Source organism: Phoxinus phoxinus, assembly GCF_949152265.1.
Source record: "Phoxinus phoxinus genome assembly, chromosome: 16".
Taxonomy (NCBI): domain Eukaryota; kingdom Metazoa; phylum Chordata; class Actinopteri; order Cypriniformes; family Leuciscidae; genus Phoxinus; species Phoxinus phoxinus.
This window is the reverse complement of record NC_136891.1, coordinates 8,359,544-8,381,205: the sequence shown is the minus strand read 5'-3', so window position 1 is coordinate 8,381,205 and position 21,662 is coordinate 8,359,544. Positions and strand designations below refer to the sequence as shown.

The 21,662-nt window shown below is 37.2% G+C and overlaps 2 protein-coding genes across 2 annotated transcripts in view; one reads left to right on the top strand and one right to left on the bottom strand.

Moving 5' to 3' along the window:
- Positions 1 to 507: 507 nt before the first annotated feature.
- On the bottom strand, positions 508 to 2,534 carry LOC306983279 (epidermal retinol dehydrogenase 2). Its single transcript, XM_079583524.1, has 6 exons — positions 1,978 to 2,534; positions 1,721 to 1,855; positions 1,511 to 1,610; positions 1,224 to 1,368; positions 1,010 to 1,135; positions 508 to 789 (listed from the first exon to the last, which is right to left on the bottom strand). Exons 1-6 carry the CDS (start codon positions 2,341 to 2,343, stop codon positions 621 to 623), a joined length of 1,041 nt encoding a protein of 346 aa, XP_079439650.1. The 5' UTR covers positions 2,344 to 2,534; the 3' UTR covers positions 508 to 620.
- Positions 2,535 to 2,994: 460 nt separating this feature from the next.
- The window catches only part of ift172 (intraflagellar transport 172), a 32,363-nt gene continuing 13,695 nt past the window's right edge, over positions 2,995 to 21,662 (top strand). Inside the window, exons 1-32 of the mRNA XM_079639376.1 lie at positions 2,995 to 3,168; positions 3,452 to 3,595; positions 3,718 to 3,830; positions 3,994 to 4,033; positions 4,118 to 4,183; positions 4,277 to 4,356; positions 5,427 to 5,514; positions 5,629 to 5,843; positions 5,914 to 6,037; positions 6,966 to 7,061; positions 7,182 to 7,343; positions 7,762 to 7,815; positions 7,976 to 8,079; positions 8,638 to 8,723; positions 9,941 to 10,053; positions 10,141 to 10,308; positions 11,191 to 11,327; positions 11,430 to 11,537; positions 12,892 to 12,976; positions 13,082 to 13,174; positions 13,587 to 13,664; positions 14,229 to 14,477; positions 14,647 to 14,725; positions 14,867 to 14,987; positions 18,065 to 18,209; positions 18,920 to 19,009; positions 19,432 to 19,529; positions 19,721 to 19,856; positions 19,990 to 20,106; positions 20,213 to 20,355; positions 20,522 to 20,615; positions 21,259 to 21,323. Of these exons, the coding sequence (XP_079495502.1) occupies positions 3,130 to 3,168; positions 3,452 to 3,595; positions 3,718 to 3,830; positions 3,994 to 4,033; positions 4,118 to 4,183; positions 4,277 to 4,356; positions 5,427 to 5,514; positions 5,629 to 5,843; positions 5,914 to 6,037; positions 6,966 to 7,061; positions 7,182 to 7,343; positions 7,762 to 7,815; positions 7,976 to 8,079; positions 8,638 to 8,723; positions 9,941 to 10,053; positions 10,141 to 10,308; positions 11,191 to 11,327; positions 11,430 to 11,537; positions 12,892 to 12,976; positions 13,082 to 13,174; positions 13,587 to 13,664; positions 14,229 to 14,477; positions 14,647 to 14,725; positions 14,867 to 14,987; positions 18,065 to 18,209; positions 18,920 to 19,009; positions 19,432 to 19,529; positions 19,721 to 19,856; positions 19,990 to 20,106; positions 20,213 to 20,355; positions 20,522 to 20,615; positions 21,259 to 21,323 (3,530 nt within the window). The 5' untranslated portion in view covers positions 2,995 to 3,129. The remainder of the gene's footprint in view (positions 3,169 to 3,451; positions 3,596 to 3,717; positions 3,831 to 3,993; positions 4,034 to 4,117; positions 4,184 to 4,276; positions 4,357 to 5,426; positions 5,515 to 5,628; positions 5,844 to 5,913; positions 6,038 to 6,965; positions 7,062 to 7,181; positions 7,344 to 7,761; positions 7,816 to 7,975; positions 8,080 to 8,637; positions 8,724 to 9,940; positions 10,054 to 10,140; positions 10,309 to 11,190; positions 11,328 to 11,429; positions 11,538 to 12,891; positions 12,977 to 13,081; positions 13,175 to 13,586; positions 13,665 to 14,228; positions 14,478 to 14,646; positions 14,726 to 14,866; positions 14,988 to 18,064; positions 18,210 to 18,919; positions 19,010 to 19,431; positions 19,530 to 19,720; positions 19,857 to 19,989; positions 20,107 to 20,212; positions 20,356 to 20,521; positions 20,616 to 21,258; positions 21,324 to 21,662) is intronic.

The window sequence follows — 21,662 nt, the reverse complement described above, 5'->3', positions numbered from 1 at the left end:
TTATTATTATTATTATAATGCCTGCTCTAGAACTTTTGGGATTCTCAATTAAAGGTATTGACCCTTTTCACATTTCCAGGTTTCTCAAAAGCAGAATTCGTCATAGTTGGGTAAACTTCTATAGTGGTGAATGAGAGACTACATTAAATATTTTAATTTTTTATTAGAAAAACTCAATAGAGAGAGAGAGAGATCGATACCGGCAATCAGAAGATAGAAAGATGTCAACTTTACCGTCACTCCCATAGCCACGGTAATAGAAACATTACCCTCACATTAGTTTTTTGTAATTTGAAGCAAAGGTCATATATATATATATATATATATATATATATTAGGAATTACAATGTTGATGACCAATAAGACATGTCATCACAGTCTGTGAAAAGAGTCCATAGAAAGCTTGCTTTGACAGAATGAGATCCCACACTCCCTTCATTCAAAAATTAAGATATTAGGTAAATCTTCATATACTGTATGTATATATAATTTTGAAGACAAATGGACCACAGAGAAAAATGAAATTTATTCACAATTTTATACTCCGTTCAAAGGTACATTTGAGCAGACTGATATTACTCACTGGTGATTTACAATGTTTTGTGTTTTGCAACTTTTGCTTAGTTATAATAGATAAGAGTGGCATGTTGATCACTGACACTGTCATTGTGTTGGCGCTGAGGCTTTTTGTAGCTGTTGATGGGTACAGGGACCCCTCTGAAGTGATCCATCAGATCCATCCCACCAAAGAAGTTCACAAAGATGATGCCCAGTTTGGCAGGCATGAGACTGCAAGAACATGTATAAGGGTCAAGTTAAATTAAATCTTGCCAATCATTTTGTGCAATATTAAAATTAATTAGACATTGATTACATTGAATACAATTATTTTCTGCTAACTTTGCTATTGATTTATTTGTTTTTTAATTATTAAAGGTTGGCGAAAGGCATGAAGATAAATAAACTAATTTTATATCTTCATTAACAAATATTTAGAGGCCTAAAATACCTCTTAAGTGCCATCAAGAAATATAGACTTGAGGGTAACAGCAAGTACATCTTCTCCCTTAGTATGGCATCCACAATCTGTTTTGCTGCATGTCTCTGATCCAAGACTGGAAGAAAAGACGGTCTCCTTAACAAAAGTAAAATATCAATGTTACCGCATCACCAGAGCACAAATCTCTAATAATGTTTCATAAATGGAAACTGTATTGGCTTACTTTGTTTGACATCCCCAAAACATTTTGGTATTTATTAGATAGGGACACACTATTGTTGTTTTGATTCCTTCCTTTTTAAGGACAAGCAGCTCCAGAGCAATAGATTCTGCGAAGCTCACTGCTGCAGACTTGCTTGCGCAATAGTCTGTGGACAAAACGTGTTGGAAAATCCCATTCTATTTTTAAATCACACCTCAATTTAACACTAAATCATGAATGTGCAATATCTAAAGTTTAGTGTCGCACAATGATGTACAACATCTCTAAAAATCTCTCTATAAATGTACCTGCAAGGCCATTCATTGCAAACAACCCTCCATGGCATGCCACGCAGACCAGGTGCCCGTGGTTCCGTTGCAACATAGCTGGGAGAAACGCTTTGTAAGTCTGTGAATTCAAATATTTGAGATAACGGTAAGCTCACTGTTCCCATAACACAAAAACAGAGGTTTAAAGAATGTAAAACGTGAAGAAAACACTGAATTAGCTTTCTTTACCCAGAAATGAGCAGCAACATTGACCCTTAGTGTTCTATCCACCAGACTGTCAGGGGCTTCAACGAAAGTGTATTTTCCTGTTACCGTGCCTGCGTTGTTCACCAAGATTGACACATCTCCAACCTCCCTTTTAACCTGTTGAAATGTTTTAACATGAAAATACACCTTCATATTATTTATCCCTCATTAAAACTGTATATGTTTTTTAAAGGTATAAAGTTTAAATATATATATAATTTATTAATTAGCCTATTTACCAGTTCAGCAGCCCTGTAGACCTCACTTCTTCTGCTGCAGTCACAGGTATAGGCATACACTCGTACATCTAATACCTGCTTTAATTCTTTTGCTGTTTTGTCCAATGCCTCCGAGTTGATATCCCATAAGACTAATGTTGCTCCATAGTGTCCAAGTTCTTTGGCGATCAGTTTTCCAATCCCATTTGCAGCTCCAGTCACCAAGACTATCTCTCCCTCAACATCTTTCTTGCAATGTGGAATAAAGAGTCGAACAAAAGCTTCAAAAAAATAAAAGAGTGCTCCAAGAACGAGCCCAATAATGTCTTTTATGAACCTGAGATTCGGAAGTATCCCCTCAAAGCTCTGAAAAACCTGGTTATGCATGTTTCTGATGATCTAATTTGATCTGTGTTTTTACATAGCTGTTTTGGTTCTTCTCATTGAACATGCTTCAGTAAGTTTGGATCTCAGGTACAGCTTGTTCTATCTAGAGGTTCTTTATGTGTCACATCTGTTGGTTTCCAGTCACAATGGTGTTTGTTTGACCTGTCACCTAGAGTAGGCTACATTAGTGTAGTTAATTTTAGATGTTGCTATTACAGCATGTGACCACAGTTTAATCTCATGATAATGTTATTATGAGGAATTATTTGTGTGATTAATAAATGTCTGTATTAAAACTAATGCAATTATTTGTGATACCATATATATATCATAGTATCATACAAATATATGTATGTATATGTGTGGAAGCATACAATATATATGGTATGTTAATATTTAAATAACCTTTTAACTTACTCTTTAAACAGGAAGGGGATGTAGCTCAGTGGTAGAGCGCATGCTTTGCATGTATGAGGCCCCGGGTTCAATCCCCGGCATCTCCAGTATTTTTTTTAATTATCTCAATGTAAGGTTAGTAAAAGCTGCCATGAAACAGTATTTATTTGATCCATTATTTTTTTTTAAATTTTTTTTTAAAGAACGGCTTTAAACGAGTCAAACACGTTTAATCTCATTCTACGTAATTACGTCATACGTTCTTTCCTTGGCGACGGTAACCAGGGAGAAAGCTATGTTTACCAAAATGTCTTCAGCCTGACAACTATTACCCAAAACATGGCTATATCAAGAAATACGTCTTTATAACGTCTTTTATAAATGTAAAGGATGCAGCTAAAGTACCTGAAGACTCTTCTAACACCTCAGGTAAGACATTGACCACGTTATTTAGCGACGCTAGCTTACTAACGTTAGCTCTCAGCAGTCCGCTATCTAACGTTAGCGTTATAGGCATGAGAACGCGTCTTAGCTTAGCAACACTGCTTATGTATCTTGCCTGATATCAAGTAAAGCATTAAGTTGTGCAAATAAAAAATAAAAGAAATCCGAACTAATCCGAATGTTAAACGAATATTATTTAAATCTGAGTGACTCCAAGACTCTGATTTGAAAGTAGTTTTGTGTCTGTATTGTCTTTTCTTTTCTGTAGGATGGAGCTGCTAAAGTCACCTGTATGGCTTGGGCTTCAAACAATGCAAAGTTTGCAGTGTGCACTATTGACAGAGTGGTTATATTGTATGATGAGCAGGGAGAGAAAAGAGACAGATTTACCACAAAGCCTGCAGACCCCAAAGTAAGTAATCAGCAGCTTATTTAATTTAAATATTGAAAATTAATTTTGTATCCTGCAAGTGCCATACGTATGTTAGTACGGCAGGAAAATGTATTAATAAAGTCATGACTAATTTGTTGCAGTATGGAAAGAAAGCCTATGTGGTCAAGTCCTTGGCATTTTCCCCTGATTCGACAAAGATAGCTGTTGCTCAAACAGACAACATCATATTTGTTTACAAAATTGGAGAGGAGTGGTACGTAATCTCAGTATAATACCAAAAATTAAAACATTTATGTTAATATAATATACTAATAATATGTCTATATATATTTTATATATATATAGTTTTATTATATTGTTAGCTTTAAGCTCTATTGTATTATTTTTAATTTCTTATTTTATATTTTCTGACCCAGGGGAGATAAAAAGGTTATTTGCAACAAATTTATTCAAACAGTAAGTATTCTGATGATAAATAAAATACATCATTAGGCTGAAGTGCCATATATTGTGTGCAATAACTTCGTTGCTGTTCTATAGAGTGCTGTAACATGTCTGGTTTGGCCGTCAGAGCATGCAATAATATTTGGACTTGCAGAGGGAAAAGTAAGTGTGTTGTCGCATTTTCTGTTTTACACCTTAAGCTGAATTTCCTATTTTGTGAGGATTCATTTTGTGAATGTTTAATGTCAAATTCAGGTTCGACAAGCCAATACAAAAACAAGCAAGTCCTCCACGATATACGGAACAGACTCTTATGTTGTATCACTTACTACAAAGTATGTATACTTCTTTAAAATCCTGACCCTATGATGCTTGCTACTTTGTCCAAGTACCCTTTTCCGGTTTGTTCACAGTGTTATTTTACTATTATTTATACACTGATGTGATATGAGCCAAAACATTATGACCACCTGTCGACAAAACAGAGCAGACCCGCAGAACCATGGATATTACACGACCTCTGAAGTTGTCCTGTGGTATCTGGCAAGTCTCGTAAGTTGTGAGGTGGAGCTGAAGTTGATCGGACTTGTTGGTTTAGCACATCCTACAGATGCTCAATCAGATGGAGATCTTGGGAATATGGAGGGCAGGGCAACGCCTTTAGGCTCTTCGTCATGTTCCTCAACCATTCCTGAACAATGTGTGCAGGGTGCATTATCCTGCTGAAAGTGACCACTGCTATCAGGGAACACCATTGGCATGAAGGCATGTACCTAGTTTGCAACGTTTAGGTAGGTGGCAAGTCTCAAATTGTCATCCACATGATTGGCCGGACCCAGGGTTTTCCAGCAGAACATTGCCCCAAGCATCACACTCCCTTGACCAGCTGTAATCTTCCCACAATGCATCCTGATGGCATCACTTCCCCAGGTAAACAGTGCACACGTTCTCAGCACTGCTGACCAGGAGAACCCCACAACTCTTGCCATTTCAGAGATGCTCTGACCCATTGATCAGGCATAACAATTTAACCCTTTGTCAAAATCTCTCAGGTCATTACCCCTGCCCATTTCTCCTGTTGACTACGAGAACTGATTGTTCACTTACAATCTGATCAACCCAGACCTTGACATGTGACCGTGTTAGGAGATGATCAACATTTTTTGCTCCTGTGTGTGGTCATAATGTTTTACTTCATTAGTGTATACTATTATAGTATATACAAAATTGAATTAGCCTTTATATTATTTTAATTTTAGTTTAAGTTTTAGTAATTGGGTTGTGTGCTTTTTTTAAAAATCAGTTTGATTTTTTTAAACATTTCTATATTAATTTCTTTTTATTTCAGTTTTAATCAATTTAGAATTTGAACAGCACTGTAATCCCTCTCGATCCATTCTTGCAGTGTCTCGGGGAAGGGAATTCTCTCGGGTCATGCAGATGGAACGGTTGTTCGGTACTTCTTTGACGATGAAGGTTCTGGAGAATCTCAGGTAAAAAGTTTGCTTTATTGTATTGAAATGTATTTACAACATATTATACTGATGTTAATTAAAATATTATATCTGCAAGCGAATTAATGAATGATTTGTTCTGATTGTTGAAAGGGTAAACTGTTGACTCATGCATGCCCACCGTATGCCCTGGCATGGGGCACCAACAGCATAATTGTGGCTGGATGTGACAAGAAGATCGTGGCCTATGGGAGGGAGGGCCACGTGCTTCAGACATTTGACTACAGCCGAGATCACTCTGAAAAGGAATTCACAGTTGCAGCATCTAGCCCCAGTGGCCAGTCCATAGTTGTAGGAAGCTATGACAGGTGAGAGAACACATTAAATCGAAAACAAAAACATTCAGCCAATGTCTTGACATATCTCATTTTTCTTTAGATTGCGAGTTTTCAATTGGAGTCCTCGAAAAGGTACCTGGGATGAAGGTTCTCCCAAAGAAATTCCAAACCTGTACACCATCACAGCCCTATCCTGGAAGAAAGACGGCTCTCGGCTTTCTGTGGTCAGTCTGGACGGCCAATTTCTTAAAGATTTCCGAACCTCAATGTCTTTCAGAAAATCTTTAACCCTTTTTACAACGGGTCATTTCATGCATCCTCTCTGATCGGATAGCTATCCACTCTTGAAAAGAACAGATGTAAATGGCCTTTCGAGACAGATTTAAATTCGATCACCACTTCAGGATGCGGTTTGAGACACATTTCAGACGCAACAAGTGTAAATGCATCTGGTTGTTGAAGCCACGTGTAAATTTGACTCCTCCTAAAATAGTAAAACAAAATAAACGTGTGAGCGCATGTTATGCCAGCTCCTGTTTGCCAAATATGACAGCGCTGTTGCAACACATCGCCACAGATAAGGCCCACAAGTGATGAACAGTTGAGCATCTTTCTTTAGCAAGCAGATGCGCAAACTGCCTCAAATGAAATGTAATGTGCGGTGTGACACCGTGAAGGCTTAGCACAGAGTAATCTTTATTAAAAGTGGTGAGGGGGTAAACACTATATTCCCTCACCAGTGCTGACACATCTTTGGTGTTGAAATAAGCTGATGCTAAATAAAATGCAGCGCATATCTTTTGCTTTCGATGATGTGAACTACATTGAATTAGCATATAGCGTGGGAATTGTAGATCGGATTTATTTTCGTTTTGTGGAGACACATCTGCAAGTGTAAACTAAACAGTTTTAACAAATCTGATCAGTAAAAACGCATTAAGTTAAAAGTGTAATTAGGCCCAATATTTATGTTTATATATTTAAGCACTAATCCTGAAAATATCCCCAATCAGTTCTGCTCAGAAGTTTGTCTGCACAATGTTTATAATTTGGCAATTTGGCTCAATGATGTTGAGGTCCAGCTTTGCCACTTGGGACAACTGAGGGCCTTTGGAGATGATGTGTTATTAAATGTCCTTCTGTAAACCGCAGGGCACACTGTGTGGAGGTGTCGAGCTGTTTGACTGCTGTCTCCGCAGGAGTATTTACAAGAACAAATTTGAGATGACATATGTAGGACTAAGTCAGGTGAGCATTACTTTTAGATATTTAAAGTGCGCAGTGTCCGTTCACTTCAGTAGTGACTGTTGTTTTTAATCTGGTTTATATCCTACAAACTAAAGAACCTTGTTTCTTAAACCCTCCTAGGTGATTGTGAAGAATTTGTCCTCTGGCACACGAGTGGTGCTGAAGTCTCAGTATGGTTATGAGATAGACGAGGTGAAAGTCTTGGGGAAGGATCGATATCTTGTGGCTCACACCTCTGACACACTGCTGCTGGGAGACCTGTTGTCCAATAAACTAAGTGAGGTAGGATGTCGGGTTTGGACTTGTTTGATTCATTACGGTTGCTTTATTTCTGTTGGGTGTAGTTTTGTCAGAATGAAAATGCTTCTATTTAGATCAAACTGTCTGGATTAATCTATTTCTGGGCATTTTTATTTTATTTTAGCAGAGTCAACGGCTTATTTGGATGAACAAAAGTTTAAATTAAACTGTCTAATTAAAAGTTCAAGGGCTTAATGGTTCACTGTGTTAATCCATGTTTAATTGAGTTTCTAAAGTGCTCTTATGGGAGTTGGAAAAAAGTGCAGTGTGACAAACAGGATAATGCTGAAGGGCCTTGGCTGTGGAGTCTGTCTGCTTATTTCTGTGTAATGTAGTGGAAAGCAAAAGTTGATGACAACAATGATGTACTTCATTTAATAGCATCGCTCTCCAATTTCAGGTGGCGTGGCAGGGCTCTGGGGGAAATGAAAAGTTTTTCTTCGAAAATGAAACGGTACAGTCTTTTTTTTGTGTTATTGTGTGTTATTAAGATGCTTCAGTTGTTTATGAGCATGGTACAAAGGAAAACAACTGGGTTTAATGAGTCATGCGGCTCTAGATTATATAATTAAACTCATTGCTGGCTAATTGTAAATTGCTATATTTCCTGGTAGGTGTGCATGATTTTCAATGCTGGAGAGCTGGCACTGGTGGAATACGGAAGCAATGAAATCCTGGGATCTGTTCGAACAGAGTTTATGAACCCACACCTCATCAGGTCTGTCATTATTACACTTTGGAAAGCAAAAGCTATTGTTTAAAGGCAAAGTAATTCAAAATGATTTACTTTTCTTTCTTTTTTTTACTACTTTTAGTTTTATAATCCTTAATCAAAATAATGTAAAAACCTCTGCAATTGTATTTCTTATTAAAAGATACATTATATAGTTTTATGTATGATTCAAGCCCCACCCTATGTTATTTGCTGTTGTACCATTTAATGTATAACATAATTTTATAGCAAACAACATTTTTGAACAGATATCAGGCAAGGTTACATTGCCTACAAAAGTCATGTATAAAGCTGACCACTAGATGGCGGGATTTACTTTAGATTTCCCAGTTTTCCTCCTGTCATTCTGCTCTGAAAACCGCTGTTGATACATACAGCTGGCTCTTAGTGAGCAGACCTAGTCATCACAAATCAGCATTCATGTAAAAAGCCTGTCAGGTGCTGTCAGATTGCAGTGCTTGGTTCCTCTTGATGGAGCACTGACAGGTCCCTCAGCACTCACGGGAAGTGTTCAATCCTTGGTTGGTGTGTTTGTGTTTGCAGCGTGCGTCTGAATGAGAGGAGGCAGAGGGGAGTGGAGAACAACAAAAAGTTGGCCTACCTGATTGACATCAAAACTATTGCCATTGGTAAGCTATTGCCCGTTACATCTGCCAGGGGTATGATCTCTTTATTATTTAGTAAAATGAAACGATAATTTTAGTAGCTGAAGGATAATAACACATTATCATTGAGGAGAATACGGTTAAATGACTTTTGAATGATTTAAGATTTTGAGTGACAGAAATGTATGCAACTTTTCAGGTGGTAATTAGGGATGACATCATTTTATTTTAAGTTTTGACTACGTCTTCCTGCTCTTATTGCTCCCGACAGTTTTGGTGATTAAAGATTCATTTAGACATTTAGCCCATTGAGTGAATTCAAAAATGCACGGAATTATAGTCACATTAGCTCATAAAGGACAATCTAAGTCTATTGTCATCATCAGCTAAAAGAAATGATGTCATCGATGGTATTGATTACATAATCGTCTGTTTCCAAGCCTATTCCATATGACCCGTTATTTGATTCTGCAGAAAAGATAATCTATGGGACAATAGGAAGGTGTGTTGATGTTGAGTCAGTTCGGACGGTATCTTTCAATTAGACGGTTACCCTGCTGTGCCATCGTCACAGCCCTCTCATTCACCGGCTACCGCCAGCCATCTGCCACGGCTCTGACCACTTCCTGTGCTAATTAAGTCCTGGCATGCTCCCTCTGTCCTGCTTGCCTTGTTTCTTCTTCAGGTGGTGAAAATGAGAAACAACTTTCATCCAATTTATTTTCCTCTGACAGACAGCAGAGTGCTTTCCCCCCCTCACTGATCCATGTGTTTAAAACCTGTTCAGAAAGTGCAAATTGGAAAGTGTTTTTCCTTCATAAGTGATGCTTCCCATCAGAATGGTTATTTGTGAACAAAGAGCTAGAAATGCAGGGAAGCGTCACACAACGTGATTTATGAAAGACTCATTGATTTGTTTTTGTTAGGGCACGGATGTACGGGGTCTGTATGAAAGGCAATGCCTCCATTTTTGCAGCATGTCTTTGTGTATGTGTATATGGTGACATTCATGGCTGTAAATGGATCTCTAAATGTTATAATTCTACTTATTACAAGGTTTTTTTTTTTTGGATGGAAAATACTCCATCTGTTCTTTTAAAACATTGTCTAAAAGACTCTTACTTTTTAAAAGTTTTAAATGTAGTGCTTCATTTCTGACCTTGGATCAACAGAAAAGAATCTGCATCTGGTATTTGGTGCATTCATCTCCCATGATCCTTTTCTTTTCCTGTTTTTCTCAGTGGACCTAGTGGGTGGGTATAATCTGGGCACTATAAGCCACGACTCCAAGATAGACTGGCTGGAGCTGAATGAAACGGGGCGTAAACTGCTTTTTAGGGACAAGAAATTAAGGGTAAGTGGGGAACATTATTATTTTAGCTCTAATATCGCTAATAAAATCAGAACGCTGTGTCACTTCTGTCTCTTTTTCCATGTTCAGCTCCACCTGTATGACATCGAGAGAAGCGTGAAGAGCACCATGCTGAGTTTCTGCCCTTACGTTCAGTGGGTACCGGGTAGTGATGTAGTTGTGGCGCAGAACAGAGGAAACCTGTGTGTTTGGTACACCATCGACAGCCCAGAGAGGGTCACAATGTTTCCCCTCAAGGTGAGCTGAAGCTACAGATCACTCAGAGTGAATAGTGTTTTTATTTGCACATTTTGTCTATGTTGTTTAAGCACCTGATTAACTAAAGGAACTGTTCAAATCAGCAACTACGCAAACAACTCACAGAATTGCTCCACCATTGCAATTCAGACACAAATTGGCTGTTAAAAAAGCAAAAGATATACTAGGCCTACACAGTTCAAAAGTTTGGGGTCGGTAAGATTTTGTGTTTTTTTAAAGAAGTCTCATCTATGTTCAGCCAGACAATTATTTTAATCAAAAAATTTAAACTGTAATAATATTAAAAATAACCGTTTTCTATGGTAATATATTTTAACATTTTCTGCATCATTACTCCAGTATTCTGTGTCACACGTTCCTTCAGAAATCATTCTAATATGCTGATGTGGTGCTCAAGAAACAAACAAAGTATCATTGTGGAAAACAGTTGCGCTCATTATTTTTGTGGAAACATTGACTTTTTCAGGATTCAGAATTCTTTGATAAATAGATAGTTCAAAAGAACAGGATTTATTTGTGTAACATTACTACGGTAATGTCTTTACTGTCACGTTTGTTCACTTTAATGCATTCTAACTGAATAAAAGTATTAATTTCTTTTAAAAAGTCTTACTGACCCAAAAGGTGTAATGGTTGTGTAACATTGTTTTTTTAAACCATTTGATCATGATGAATTATTGCAGCCATAATTAGTAGAAAAAAATAATAAAGTGGAATAATAATAAAAAAAAAATAATGAACTGCAGGTGAATAAGACAGATTTTGCACTGAAATATTGTTTAATGAATTCACTCCTCATTGTCTTAGTTTCTTGTTTGAGGCGACTGTGAGTTTGATCATGTGACTTTGTTTTGGCGACAGGGTGATATTGTAGACCTGGAGAGATCCAATGGCAAAACTGAAGTCGTTGTGACTGAAGGGGTTAACTCCGTCTCCTACACTCTAGATGAGGGGCTGATTGAATTTGGCACAGCCATTGATGATGGTGACCATTACAGGTAAAAACAAAACACCATAACCACCTGCAATATAACATGAACTAGACCTCAATTATGTAAGTATCCTTATTCATAGCTGGACTTGTATTTGTGTGCGCACAGAGCAACTGCATTCCTGGAGACCCTGGAGATGTCGGCAGAGACAGAGGCCATGTGGAAGACTTTGAGTAAACTCTCCCTAGAGGCACGACAGCTCCACATCGCTGAGAGGTTAGACAAGCAAGACAGTCCACCCACCTCTATGACTCAGCTACTGCTGCGATGACTTCAGCATAGCTGTCCAGATCATGTGTCTAACCTTGACAACTAGGAAACAGTGACAGAATAAAAAAATATTGAAGTTTGTTTGAATTCCTTTGCAGATCATCTTAGCTCAATGTTTTAAACTTGTATTAATTACAGCCCTTGTACTGGCTGTACAGAAATACCATTCACATGATTATGTAAACACAAATACTTCTTTCTTAACAATTCTCTTGTTCTACTTATAGCATTGCTGCATTTATTTCTGCACCTTTGAATTTTTCCTTTGAAAAATAAAACATTTTTATTTTTGTCTTAAAATGCAGAATTTAATTGGCACTACAGAAGAACTAAATTAAATATAAACACATTGAATCAACAAAGTAGTGATACATTATTAAAGGGGTCATATCATGAATATATAATTTTACTTGATCATTTGAAATGATAGTATTTACTTCAGCCACACTGTACTTAAAATATCTTGCCCGATAAGTTAAAAAATATATATTTTAATTGAAACTAACCTTTAAAAATGTATTGTTTAGAACTCTCTTTTAAATGTCAACAACATGTCACAAGGTGATTCAGACTTGGTTTTGGGACTTGCATATTTGACTTGAGACAAAAAAAAAGCTGTTGAATTCCATGGTTCAGAGAAGAGGTGGTCATGTTGTTGGTGTAAATTATAAATGGATCTCAGGAATAAAATGTTACAATACATGCCCGAAGCATTCGTCAAAAGAACCATAAAGAAAGCTGCTATTTTGCACAGCTGCTCTGTGTGTTGCACTTTAAATGTTGAAATGTGTCTCAGATAATATTCTGCCTAAAGAAAAATGTGTGTAATCTTGCGCTAAAGGGCAAAAAACGTTCACCTGAGCTTGTGCAGGAAGATAAAAGCTTTAGATCTAAGCACCAAAAGTCCTCTTAAGAAGGCTTCCAGTTGCTTTAGGTGGCAGTGAGCATGTTTAGAGTTTTCCTTTTACTGTATAAGCATTTTTAAGAGTGTTTGAAGCTGGAATTTAAATTAGAGAGGATTGGTTTGTTATGAACAGGCTCATCTGCATAAAGCATGCAGAGAAAAAGTGCTCTCACCGTCAAGGAGAATGCAAATGAAGGAATTGCCTGGATACTCTTCCTGCTGCCTGTTTGCTTGATCTCACTTTTGTTCATCTGATCATGACCGATAAGCGCTGTCCAATCTAAATGCCATGACTTATTGCAGCATTGGCGGTCGAATGTGAAATGATACGCCATGTGATGTTGTTTGTATTTGTTTGCTCTTTCTCATCTGAGGTGCTATTGGGTTTTTCTGCAGGTGTTTTGCAGCCCTTGGGGATGTGTCCAAAGCTCGATTCTTAAACGAGACCAACAAGATTGCAGATACTGTCTCAAAGGAAAATGTATGTATTGCATCAAACTAGTTATGCCTGTACACTTCTAGAATGTACATTTCTGTTGTTGTACTCATGCATTTTAAAATTCAATGTTACTGTACTCTCCTGTAGGGTGGTGATGGTGCAGACCACTACCAGGTGAAAGCTCGGCTGGCCATGCTGGAAAAGAACTTTAAACTTGCAGAAATGTATTACATGGAACAGGTAAGGAACAATTTCTAATATCTGCAACTAGGAGTGTGACTTAAAAATGCATTTACCATAGTATTAAATTCAACACTTTATATTAAATAAATAAAATGTAAAACTGTCAAATAAACATATTAAATTCATGATTAAAAATAATAAAATGTTAAATGTAACAATACAAATATTATTAAAAAAAAATTAAGAATTAATTAAAAATAAATAAATATCAATTAAAAACATTAAAATGATTAATTGATTTTGAAATGTAACTTTTAAATTGCAGTTTTAAAAATCATTTTTAAAATCACTTTATCTATTTACCAATTGAGTTAAATGGCTTTGGACAGTTCATACGTGTACGTGGGAGCAGCAGAGTTATTTCTGAGTTATTTCTCAATTGCCGAGTAATATTTCTGTAACCCTTCAGAATGCAGTGGATGAAGTGATGGAAATGTACCAGGAGCTCCACATGTGGGATGAATGTATTGCAGTGGCAGAGGCGAAGGTATCTGTTTTTCACATAATTTTCATAGTCAACAGTTTTTTGTCTTTTATTTAGCTTAAAACAGGGGTCCTCAATAGGTTTGGCCCAGATTAGGCATTAGAACTCAAGTGGTGAGCCAACACAGAACCATAATTGTTTATTGTACAAAAGTAAACAAAATGTCCTTAAAATCAAACATTTCAATTTATTAATATTATCATGAACTGCACATGGCCAACTATATACAAAATTATTGCCTGGATTCTTAATGTCTCTTGAATTTTGATGGTTTCATGCCGTCAGCAGTCAATAATTAACAGCACTAAACATGTTATAGACAACACAAACCATGTTTCTTTTAATTTTATGGATATTAGGATGAGGACATGTCCCACAACTTATCCATGTTGCCATGATATGGGAAGAGTTTTCTCATCCCTTATAAAAATTGATAAGCCTTTAAATGCTGCTATCTTAACTATGCCCAATTTTGTGGTTAGTTGCAGTTTATTATGTGCATTTAGCAGCTGTCTATGATGCTGTAAAATCAACTTTTTACTAATATTAAATGTTTATCCCATAAAGGGCCACCCAGAGTTGGACAATTTGAGACGCAGTTACTATTCTTACCTAATGGAGACCAATCAGAATGAGAAAGCCGGTGAGGTGAAGGAGAATGAAGGAGACTTCACTGGTGCTGTTAACCTCTACCTGAAAGCGGGACTTCCTGCCAAAGCTGCTTGGCTGGCCATGAGCAGAGATGAGCTCTTATCAAGCCAAGACATCATCAGCCGCATCACTGCTGCGCTCATCAAAGGAGAGTTCTATGAGAGGGTGAGTTGTACCTGCAGTGGCATATGGCTTGACAAAATGGCTACTGTTAAGATCCTTGCATTCATAACTTTCATCTGAGTAGCAGATCCACTCGCCCAAGTAACTGACATGGTATTGTTCCAAAGGGAAACTGTTCTAATTAAAATGTATTAATTATTGAACTCAACAGGCAGGCGACCTGTTTGAAAGGACAAGAAATAATCAGAGAGCTCTGGAGTGCTACCGTAAGGGAAATGCTTTTAAGAAAGGTGAGCATAGGTGGTAAGAACAATCAGAATAGGGTGTTACATTACAATTGGAACAACAAGTCAATGGTTGTAATGCAAAGCATTAGAGCTATAGATTCATTGCCTTTATTGACATCTGCTGATTGCACTGTGCTTCCACAGCGGTCGATCTGGCTCGTATTGCCTTTCCTGCAGAAGTTGTAAAGCTGGAGGAAGTGTGGGGTGACTACCTAGTGCAACAGAAACAATTGGATGCTGCTATCAACCATTACATAGAAGCTGGGTGAGTTTCTAGAGCAGTCATATACAAATGGAGGACCGCGGGCCATGTCCAGACCCAGAAAAGGGCCAATGCTGACCAAAGAGGATTAAACAATATCGAAGTCAATAATATAATTTTAGTCAGCTTTCAAACATCGCATGCTCTGTGAAGAAACCGTGTCCGATCCAATTGCCTGAGTTTCTGCAATTGGACGAGTTCTGCGTCCTATCCAACTACATGCGTCTATGCAAATTGTTCTCATAAAGAGATGCACGTCTCATCCAAACGCATCATTATATGTTAATATCTTCACACATGAATGTTGCAACTGTGAGCAAGCAGCGGACTGACACACAGAAACCGAACGTCCATCGATATCAGACATAGACTTTGCAAATTTGATTCTGGCTTGTTCAAAGAAAAGAAAAGTTGATAGCAAATATTGTCTTTTCAAAGACGAGTGGACAGAAAAGTACGCATTCATTCTCCCTGCGACAAGTTCAAAACCAATGTGCCTTATATGCTCAGAGTCCGTAGGGCTCGTCAAAAGTGCCAATGTGTAGCACCACTGTGACACAAAACACAGTACATTTCGAGCAAACATATCCTTAAAAAACAGTGCTGAGAACGAGAAAAAGAAACCAGCTTAAAGCCCAATATGAGAAGTCCACTAAAGTATTTGTCCATTCCCTGACAGCCCAAGAGCATGCAATGGAGTGCTCACTGTGAATAGCTTGGATTTTGTAAAAACACAAAAAGCCATTTACGGTATGTATGAATGAAGTTGGTGAGACCTTGCTTGATGGTAAACAAAAAGATGAGCTCAAGGAAAAGATAAAACAAATCCCATTGTCTGACACCACAATTAGAAGAACTGAAATATTAGCTGAAGATGTGATTTCACAACTTGATGAGGCCATTTAGAATGCACCATGCATTGCTTTAGCTGAGGATGAATCAACAGATACCACTGATAATGCCCAGCTTCTGGTATTTGTGAGATTCTATGATGAAACAAAGAAGGAATTATGTGAAGACCTGTTGGGTTTAACATCTCTTGAAGCACACACACGAGGAGAGGACATCAAAGGAATGCTGACAAAAAGAGGGATCCATAAATCTTAAGTCGGTGGTCTTTATCACCACAGATGGAACTCCATCCATGATGGGAAGAGATAGGGGACTGGTTGCACTTTTGAAAGAGGACCACACTGACCTGATGTCTTACCACTACATTGGGCCCAGACAGAGTATGCTGAGGTCATGACAACAATGATGAAACTGATCAACTTTTTGAGAGCATTATTGTCCCTACAGCATCGTCTGCTAAGAGGCTTTCTGACAGAGGTCATTGCCAACTATGATGACTTAGTACTGCACAACAATGTCAGATGGCACAGCAAAGGCAGGGCTTTTGGAGTGCTTTTGGGCCATTCGGCAGGAGATCAGAGCAAAAGAGTGACAAGGCAACTCCGTTTTTGGAAGATGTAGAGAAGATGCAAACAGCTGCCGTTTTGGCAGACATTACATTAAATCTTAATGAGCTCAACTTTAGCTGCAGGGACAGAACAACACAGTATGTGATTTGATAACAGCAGTCCGGGCTTTCCAGAAGAAATTGGAGATTTTCAAGACTGATCTCCAAGCTGAAATTGTCCACTTCCCCAAACCTTTGGAGCAAACCCATGGAGAGAAAGATATGACCTACCATGCTGTTTTCATGCAGAAGCTGATGAACAACTTTAAGGCTCACTTTGATGATTTTGTACTTGTAGGACATCTGTGAGTTTTCAGAAGAAGCCAAAAAGATTTACAGATTGGTAAATGATGCATTACTACAAATGGAGTTGATTGAACTGCAAGAAAATGTGGCTTTGAAAGAGCAGGTTGGTAATTGTGACCCTGTAACTTTCTGGGGAAAGATGGTGGCTGACGCTGATTTCCCTGTTCTAAACAAAATGGCACTACACATCCTGCCCATGTTTGGTTCCACATACTGCTGTGAGTCAGCATTCTTCACAATGAACATTATTAAACCAAATACCGCACCAGACTTAGCAATGAACACCTGCACCACTGTCTCAGAATAGCACTTTCCCCAAACTTCAAAGTATTGGCAGGACAAAAATGTGGTTATTTTTCTCATCAGTCATTGATGCAAGGTAAAGAGTGACTGGTGCATGCATGAAAAAAACTCTGTGCAGTCAGATTTTCTCCTCTTTTGGACTTTCCTTTGTTCTCCTTAAAATGTGCACTTTAGTTCATTATTATTATTTATTACGGTAATTTAAGAAAAATGCACAATTGCACATACAGTAGTAGCTCACTGTGATTTTTTTTTTTTTTTTTGCATACAAACAGATTACTATGGAACCACTTTTGCTCAGATATGTTGTCACAAATGTGCAGTTTAATATGTTTTTGTAAGAAGTGAAACAATGTTAAATACATTTTGTTTTACTAATTTCTTAAATGTTTTTGATGCAGCAAGACAAATATTAATAGCCTACTGACAAGTACAGCCTTTTGAGCTATCTATTTATCAAAGAATCCTGAAAATATGCTTCACGATTTCCACAAAATATTAAGCACAACTGTTTTCAACTGATAATAATAAAAAAATTAACAATTTCTGAAGGATCATGTGACCTTAAGACTGGAGTAATGACTTCTGAAAATTCTCCTTTGCCATCACAGGATTTTAAATATATTTTTAAATATATTCAATAAAAAACGGTTTATAAAATTATTTAAATTGTAATAATATTTATGTAATAATATGTATTGTATTTTTGGTCAGATAAATGCATCCTTAATGAGCATAAGAGACTTTTGAATGGAAATGTATAGGTGTGTTTCTTTCTTTTTTTTTGTTAGTTTGTTAGTTTTAATTTCATATAGAACCTCATATTGTTCCTTCTGCTTTAATTTGTTTCATATAGCCTTTACAACATTTCCCAAAGATGATTGCATTATAATTTTGCTGTGTCCACTCTGTTTTATTATTGTGGTGTCACCTATTAGGGCTACCCGCCCCTAACCATGGCAGGCACCATTTTATTGTCCTTATATAACTGATGTTTCTTTCCCTGATAAAGACGTTCCACCAAGGCCATAGAGGCAGCAATCGCAGCACGCCAGTGGAAGAAAGCATTGCACATACTGGAGCTACAGGAGGACAAGACTGCTGCTAAATATTACCTGAAGATTGCCCAGCACTATGCCTCTGTACAGGAGTTTGAGGTGAAAAAAAGCACATTTCAGCTATTGAATATGAAAGGTACATTATGTAACCTTTGGCACTCGCGGTTAAAAAACAAAACGTCATGCATTTTGCAGAAGAACATTGTTTTGGTTGTGCTTTGGCTCTGTGCGAGTGTGCGGATGAATATGGTCATCTACTGCTCATAAAACATTCACTACGAGGTTTAAGAGATATAACCAGTTTAGATGGAAAGGATTTCAAGCTGACTAGCTGAAGACATTACTACTATGTAGCTATACCCATTAATAGACATGGTACTTCCTTTCATAATAGAGAATGCTTTACAATGAACTACATATGACAATTTATCTGTTAAATAAAATACCTTTCTCACCTGTTGAGTACGGTAATAAAAATCCATGACCACATCACATTTAGAATTTTTTTTCAAATCCCTCAGTTCTCACCATCTCCAAAAAAGCCAAGCCAATGTTGATTCTCATTTTATTACGAGCTCTGTCGGATTTTCTTTTTGCCATTTTTTAAATGGGTGGTTCCCTGAAGGTTGGAGATTTAGTTGCTCCATGTCAACCTAACTGGAGAAACTTTTCTCTATTTATGGATATGATGAGACATGCATGGGCGAGTGACACAGTTACCATAGTGAATTAGGGTAAGAAAAAAAAAAAAAAAACGTTTTGAAAAAATAATGGCTGATTTATTGACTCATTATTTCTCTGAGCTACAGGTGGCAGAACGTCTATTTGTGAAGGGTGATCATACCAAAGATGCTATAGATATGTACACTCAGATTGGGCGATGGGAGCAAGCTCATAAGGTAAGTGTCACATTGTGCCCTTCTGCAAATTGTGCATTAATTAATAATAGCTGTATATTTTAATGCCAGTATTTTTGTCTGCTATTAAACATCTTTAAATATTCTATAGATTTACATTGAATGAGAGAATCTAAACGTATATAAACATTGAGGTTTTTGACTTTGGCCAATAAGCAACTGCCTAGCAACCACCAGGAACACTCTAACAACGGCATAGCAACATGCTAATAAATCAGTGTAGTGGTAATTATAAATCTGATGGATGGAAGCTGAGAACACAACTGCATGTGTGTTTTTTTCTTAATTCAAATCATGAACAATTTACATTTAAATTATCACTAATCACGATCCATTTACATTTGAATTATTATGAATCGTTTTGTTCTCCTCTCTTGTTCTCTCTCTGTCCATCTCCAACTCAGCTTGCTGTGAAGTGCATGACACAAGAGGATGTGTCTGCCCTTTATATTAGCAGAGCACAAGAGTTAGAGAAAGAGGGGAAGTACAAAGAAGCTGAAAGGTAAACACACACAAACACACACACTGATTTTTTTTTTTATCTGATCACTATGTTTTATATTAATTAATGTTTGATTGACAAACGCTTTATTTTCTGACTCTGAATTAAGAGACTGTCATATGATATTTCATGTGTGCATTTTTACATATTTGAAATTTGTTCACTGTCTTTGTTTACCTCTCTGTCTATAGGATTTTTACCACAGTAGATGAACCGGACTTGGCCATCACTATGTACAAGAAGAACAAGATGTATGATGACATGATCCGTTTAGTCGCCGTTCATCACAAAGACCTTCTTCAGGAAACGCACATCCACCTGGCCAAGGTTCGTTTGGGCCATTCTTTTATTCTTCCTATTCACATTGTTACAAAACACCCAAATATCTTTCGGTGCAGTTTAGTCTTGTTCATGACTCACTAAGTCCTCCACGTGGTCACGGTTGTTGTGTTTATCGCAGGAGCTAGAGGCTGAATCCAGGTTTCAGGAAGCGGAGTATCACTACCTAGAGGGTCAGGACTGGAAAGCAGCCGTAAACATGTATAGAGTCAATGATATGTGGGAGGAAGCTTATCGGGTGTGTGTGTGCACACTACATGGTCTTATATGATGTTTGAGTTGATAGCATGAAGAATGTAGAGAAATTCAAACTTTGAAAGTTCTTCTTCATGTCTTTGCCACAGATAGCAAAGACCCATGGAGGAGCAAGTGCTCATAAGCAAGTGGCCTACATGTGGGCAAAAGGTCTTGGAGGAGAGGCAGCCGTTAAATTGCTCAACAAATTTGGCTTTCTGGAAAACGCCATTGACTTTGCCGCTGATAATAAGTAAGCCTCTGCTAAGTCAAGACCTAATGAAAGGACTTAATAGTGTTTTTCTGTCTTTTCATTCTCTTCAGGTATAATTGGTACATACAGATTACTATTAACCGATGCATTATAGTAAAACTGGTATCTATTTACTATTTAACAAAACGTTCTTTGTCTTCTTTAGCTCATTTGACTTTGCCTTTGAGTTGGCCCGACTCTCCATGAAACAGAAGATTCCTGAAATCCATCTAAAAAATGCAATGTTCCTTGAGGACAAGGTATTACTGACTAGTGAGAAATGATTCCCCTTTTCTACACTGTTAACGCCCACAGCTCCATATAAATGTGGGTGTGATTGTAAAGTAGATAGAAACAACCAAAATAAGACTCGAGTCCATTTTCAAGGTCAGGGACTGTGAATGCAAATTAAACTGGGATCTTTTTCCACTTCAGTTCAGTTTTTGAGCAAAAAGATGTCTGATTTGGTTTTTATAATGTAGACTTCAATGTGAACGTAGCTAGTTTATAATAGTTATTTTATACTGGCCAACTTGAATTTATTTAATAAATGTAAATGCATATAATAATTATAAATAAAATAATATTTTATATAAAAATATAATTTTAGTTAAAAAAAATTATAATAAAATGGCTGGTCATTTATTTTACTTTCACTAGGCAATGTAGCTAGTGGGAAAAAACAATTAAAAGTTAATTTCCTGCCTGTAAAAAAGGGCAATTGATTGAAAATATTGCTGTATTGAAATTTGTTATTATGACAGATTACTCTACACTTACTCTAAGACAGGCCCACACCGAGTTTTTATTCTTATTATTAATACCCAGACCCAGAGTTTATTATTCTAGTTATTAATGACTGCATGGTGCACATTATATTAATTGTAATTTTTAACTTTTAAGGGCAAATTTAATGAGGCTGAGACTGAGTTCATCAAAGCCGGGAAACCCAAGGAGGCTGTGCTAATGTGAGTGAGCTTTCACACTTTCCTACCTTACTACACACACACAGAGACCACTCTATAGGATGGATTGCATCGCTTCAGAACTTTTTGCATAGATTACTGATAGATTTCCTGCACTCTCTCACATTACAAGCAATGAGTGAGTGGAAGCAGGTGTTGCTGGGATTGAGAGTGTTTGATTCGTAGATCTCATGCAGGAGTTGTGAGCTGGCACTGCTACAGTGGCACAAGAATATTGTCACTTCAGTGAAATAAAGATGATCTGATGACTCCAAGAAATCATATTTGTGTTGTTTTCCAAGACAAATATCTAAACATCCTTAAACAATAATATAATACTAT

Excerpts from the sequence above, each read along its gene's own strand:
- LOC306983279 (XM_079583524.1), bottom strand. The coding sequence starts at position 2,343 with ATGCATAACCAGGTTTTTCAGAGCTTTGAGGGGATACTTCCGAATCTC. Across the intron at positions 1,136-1,223 it reads TTTTGGGGATGTCAAACAAA|GAGACCGTCTTTTCTTCCAG; the intron begins GTAAGCCAATAC and ends ACTTTTGTTAAG. Across the intron at positions 790-1,009 it reads TTCTTGATGGCACTTAAGAG|TCTCATGCCTGCCAAACTGG; the intron begins GTATTTTAGGCC and ends ATGTTCTTGCAG.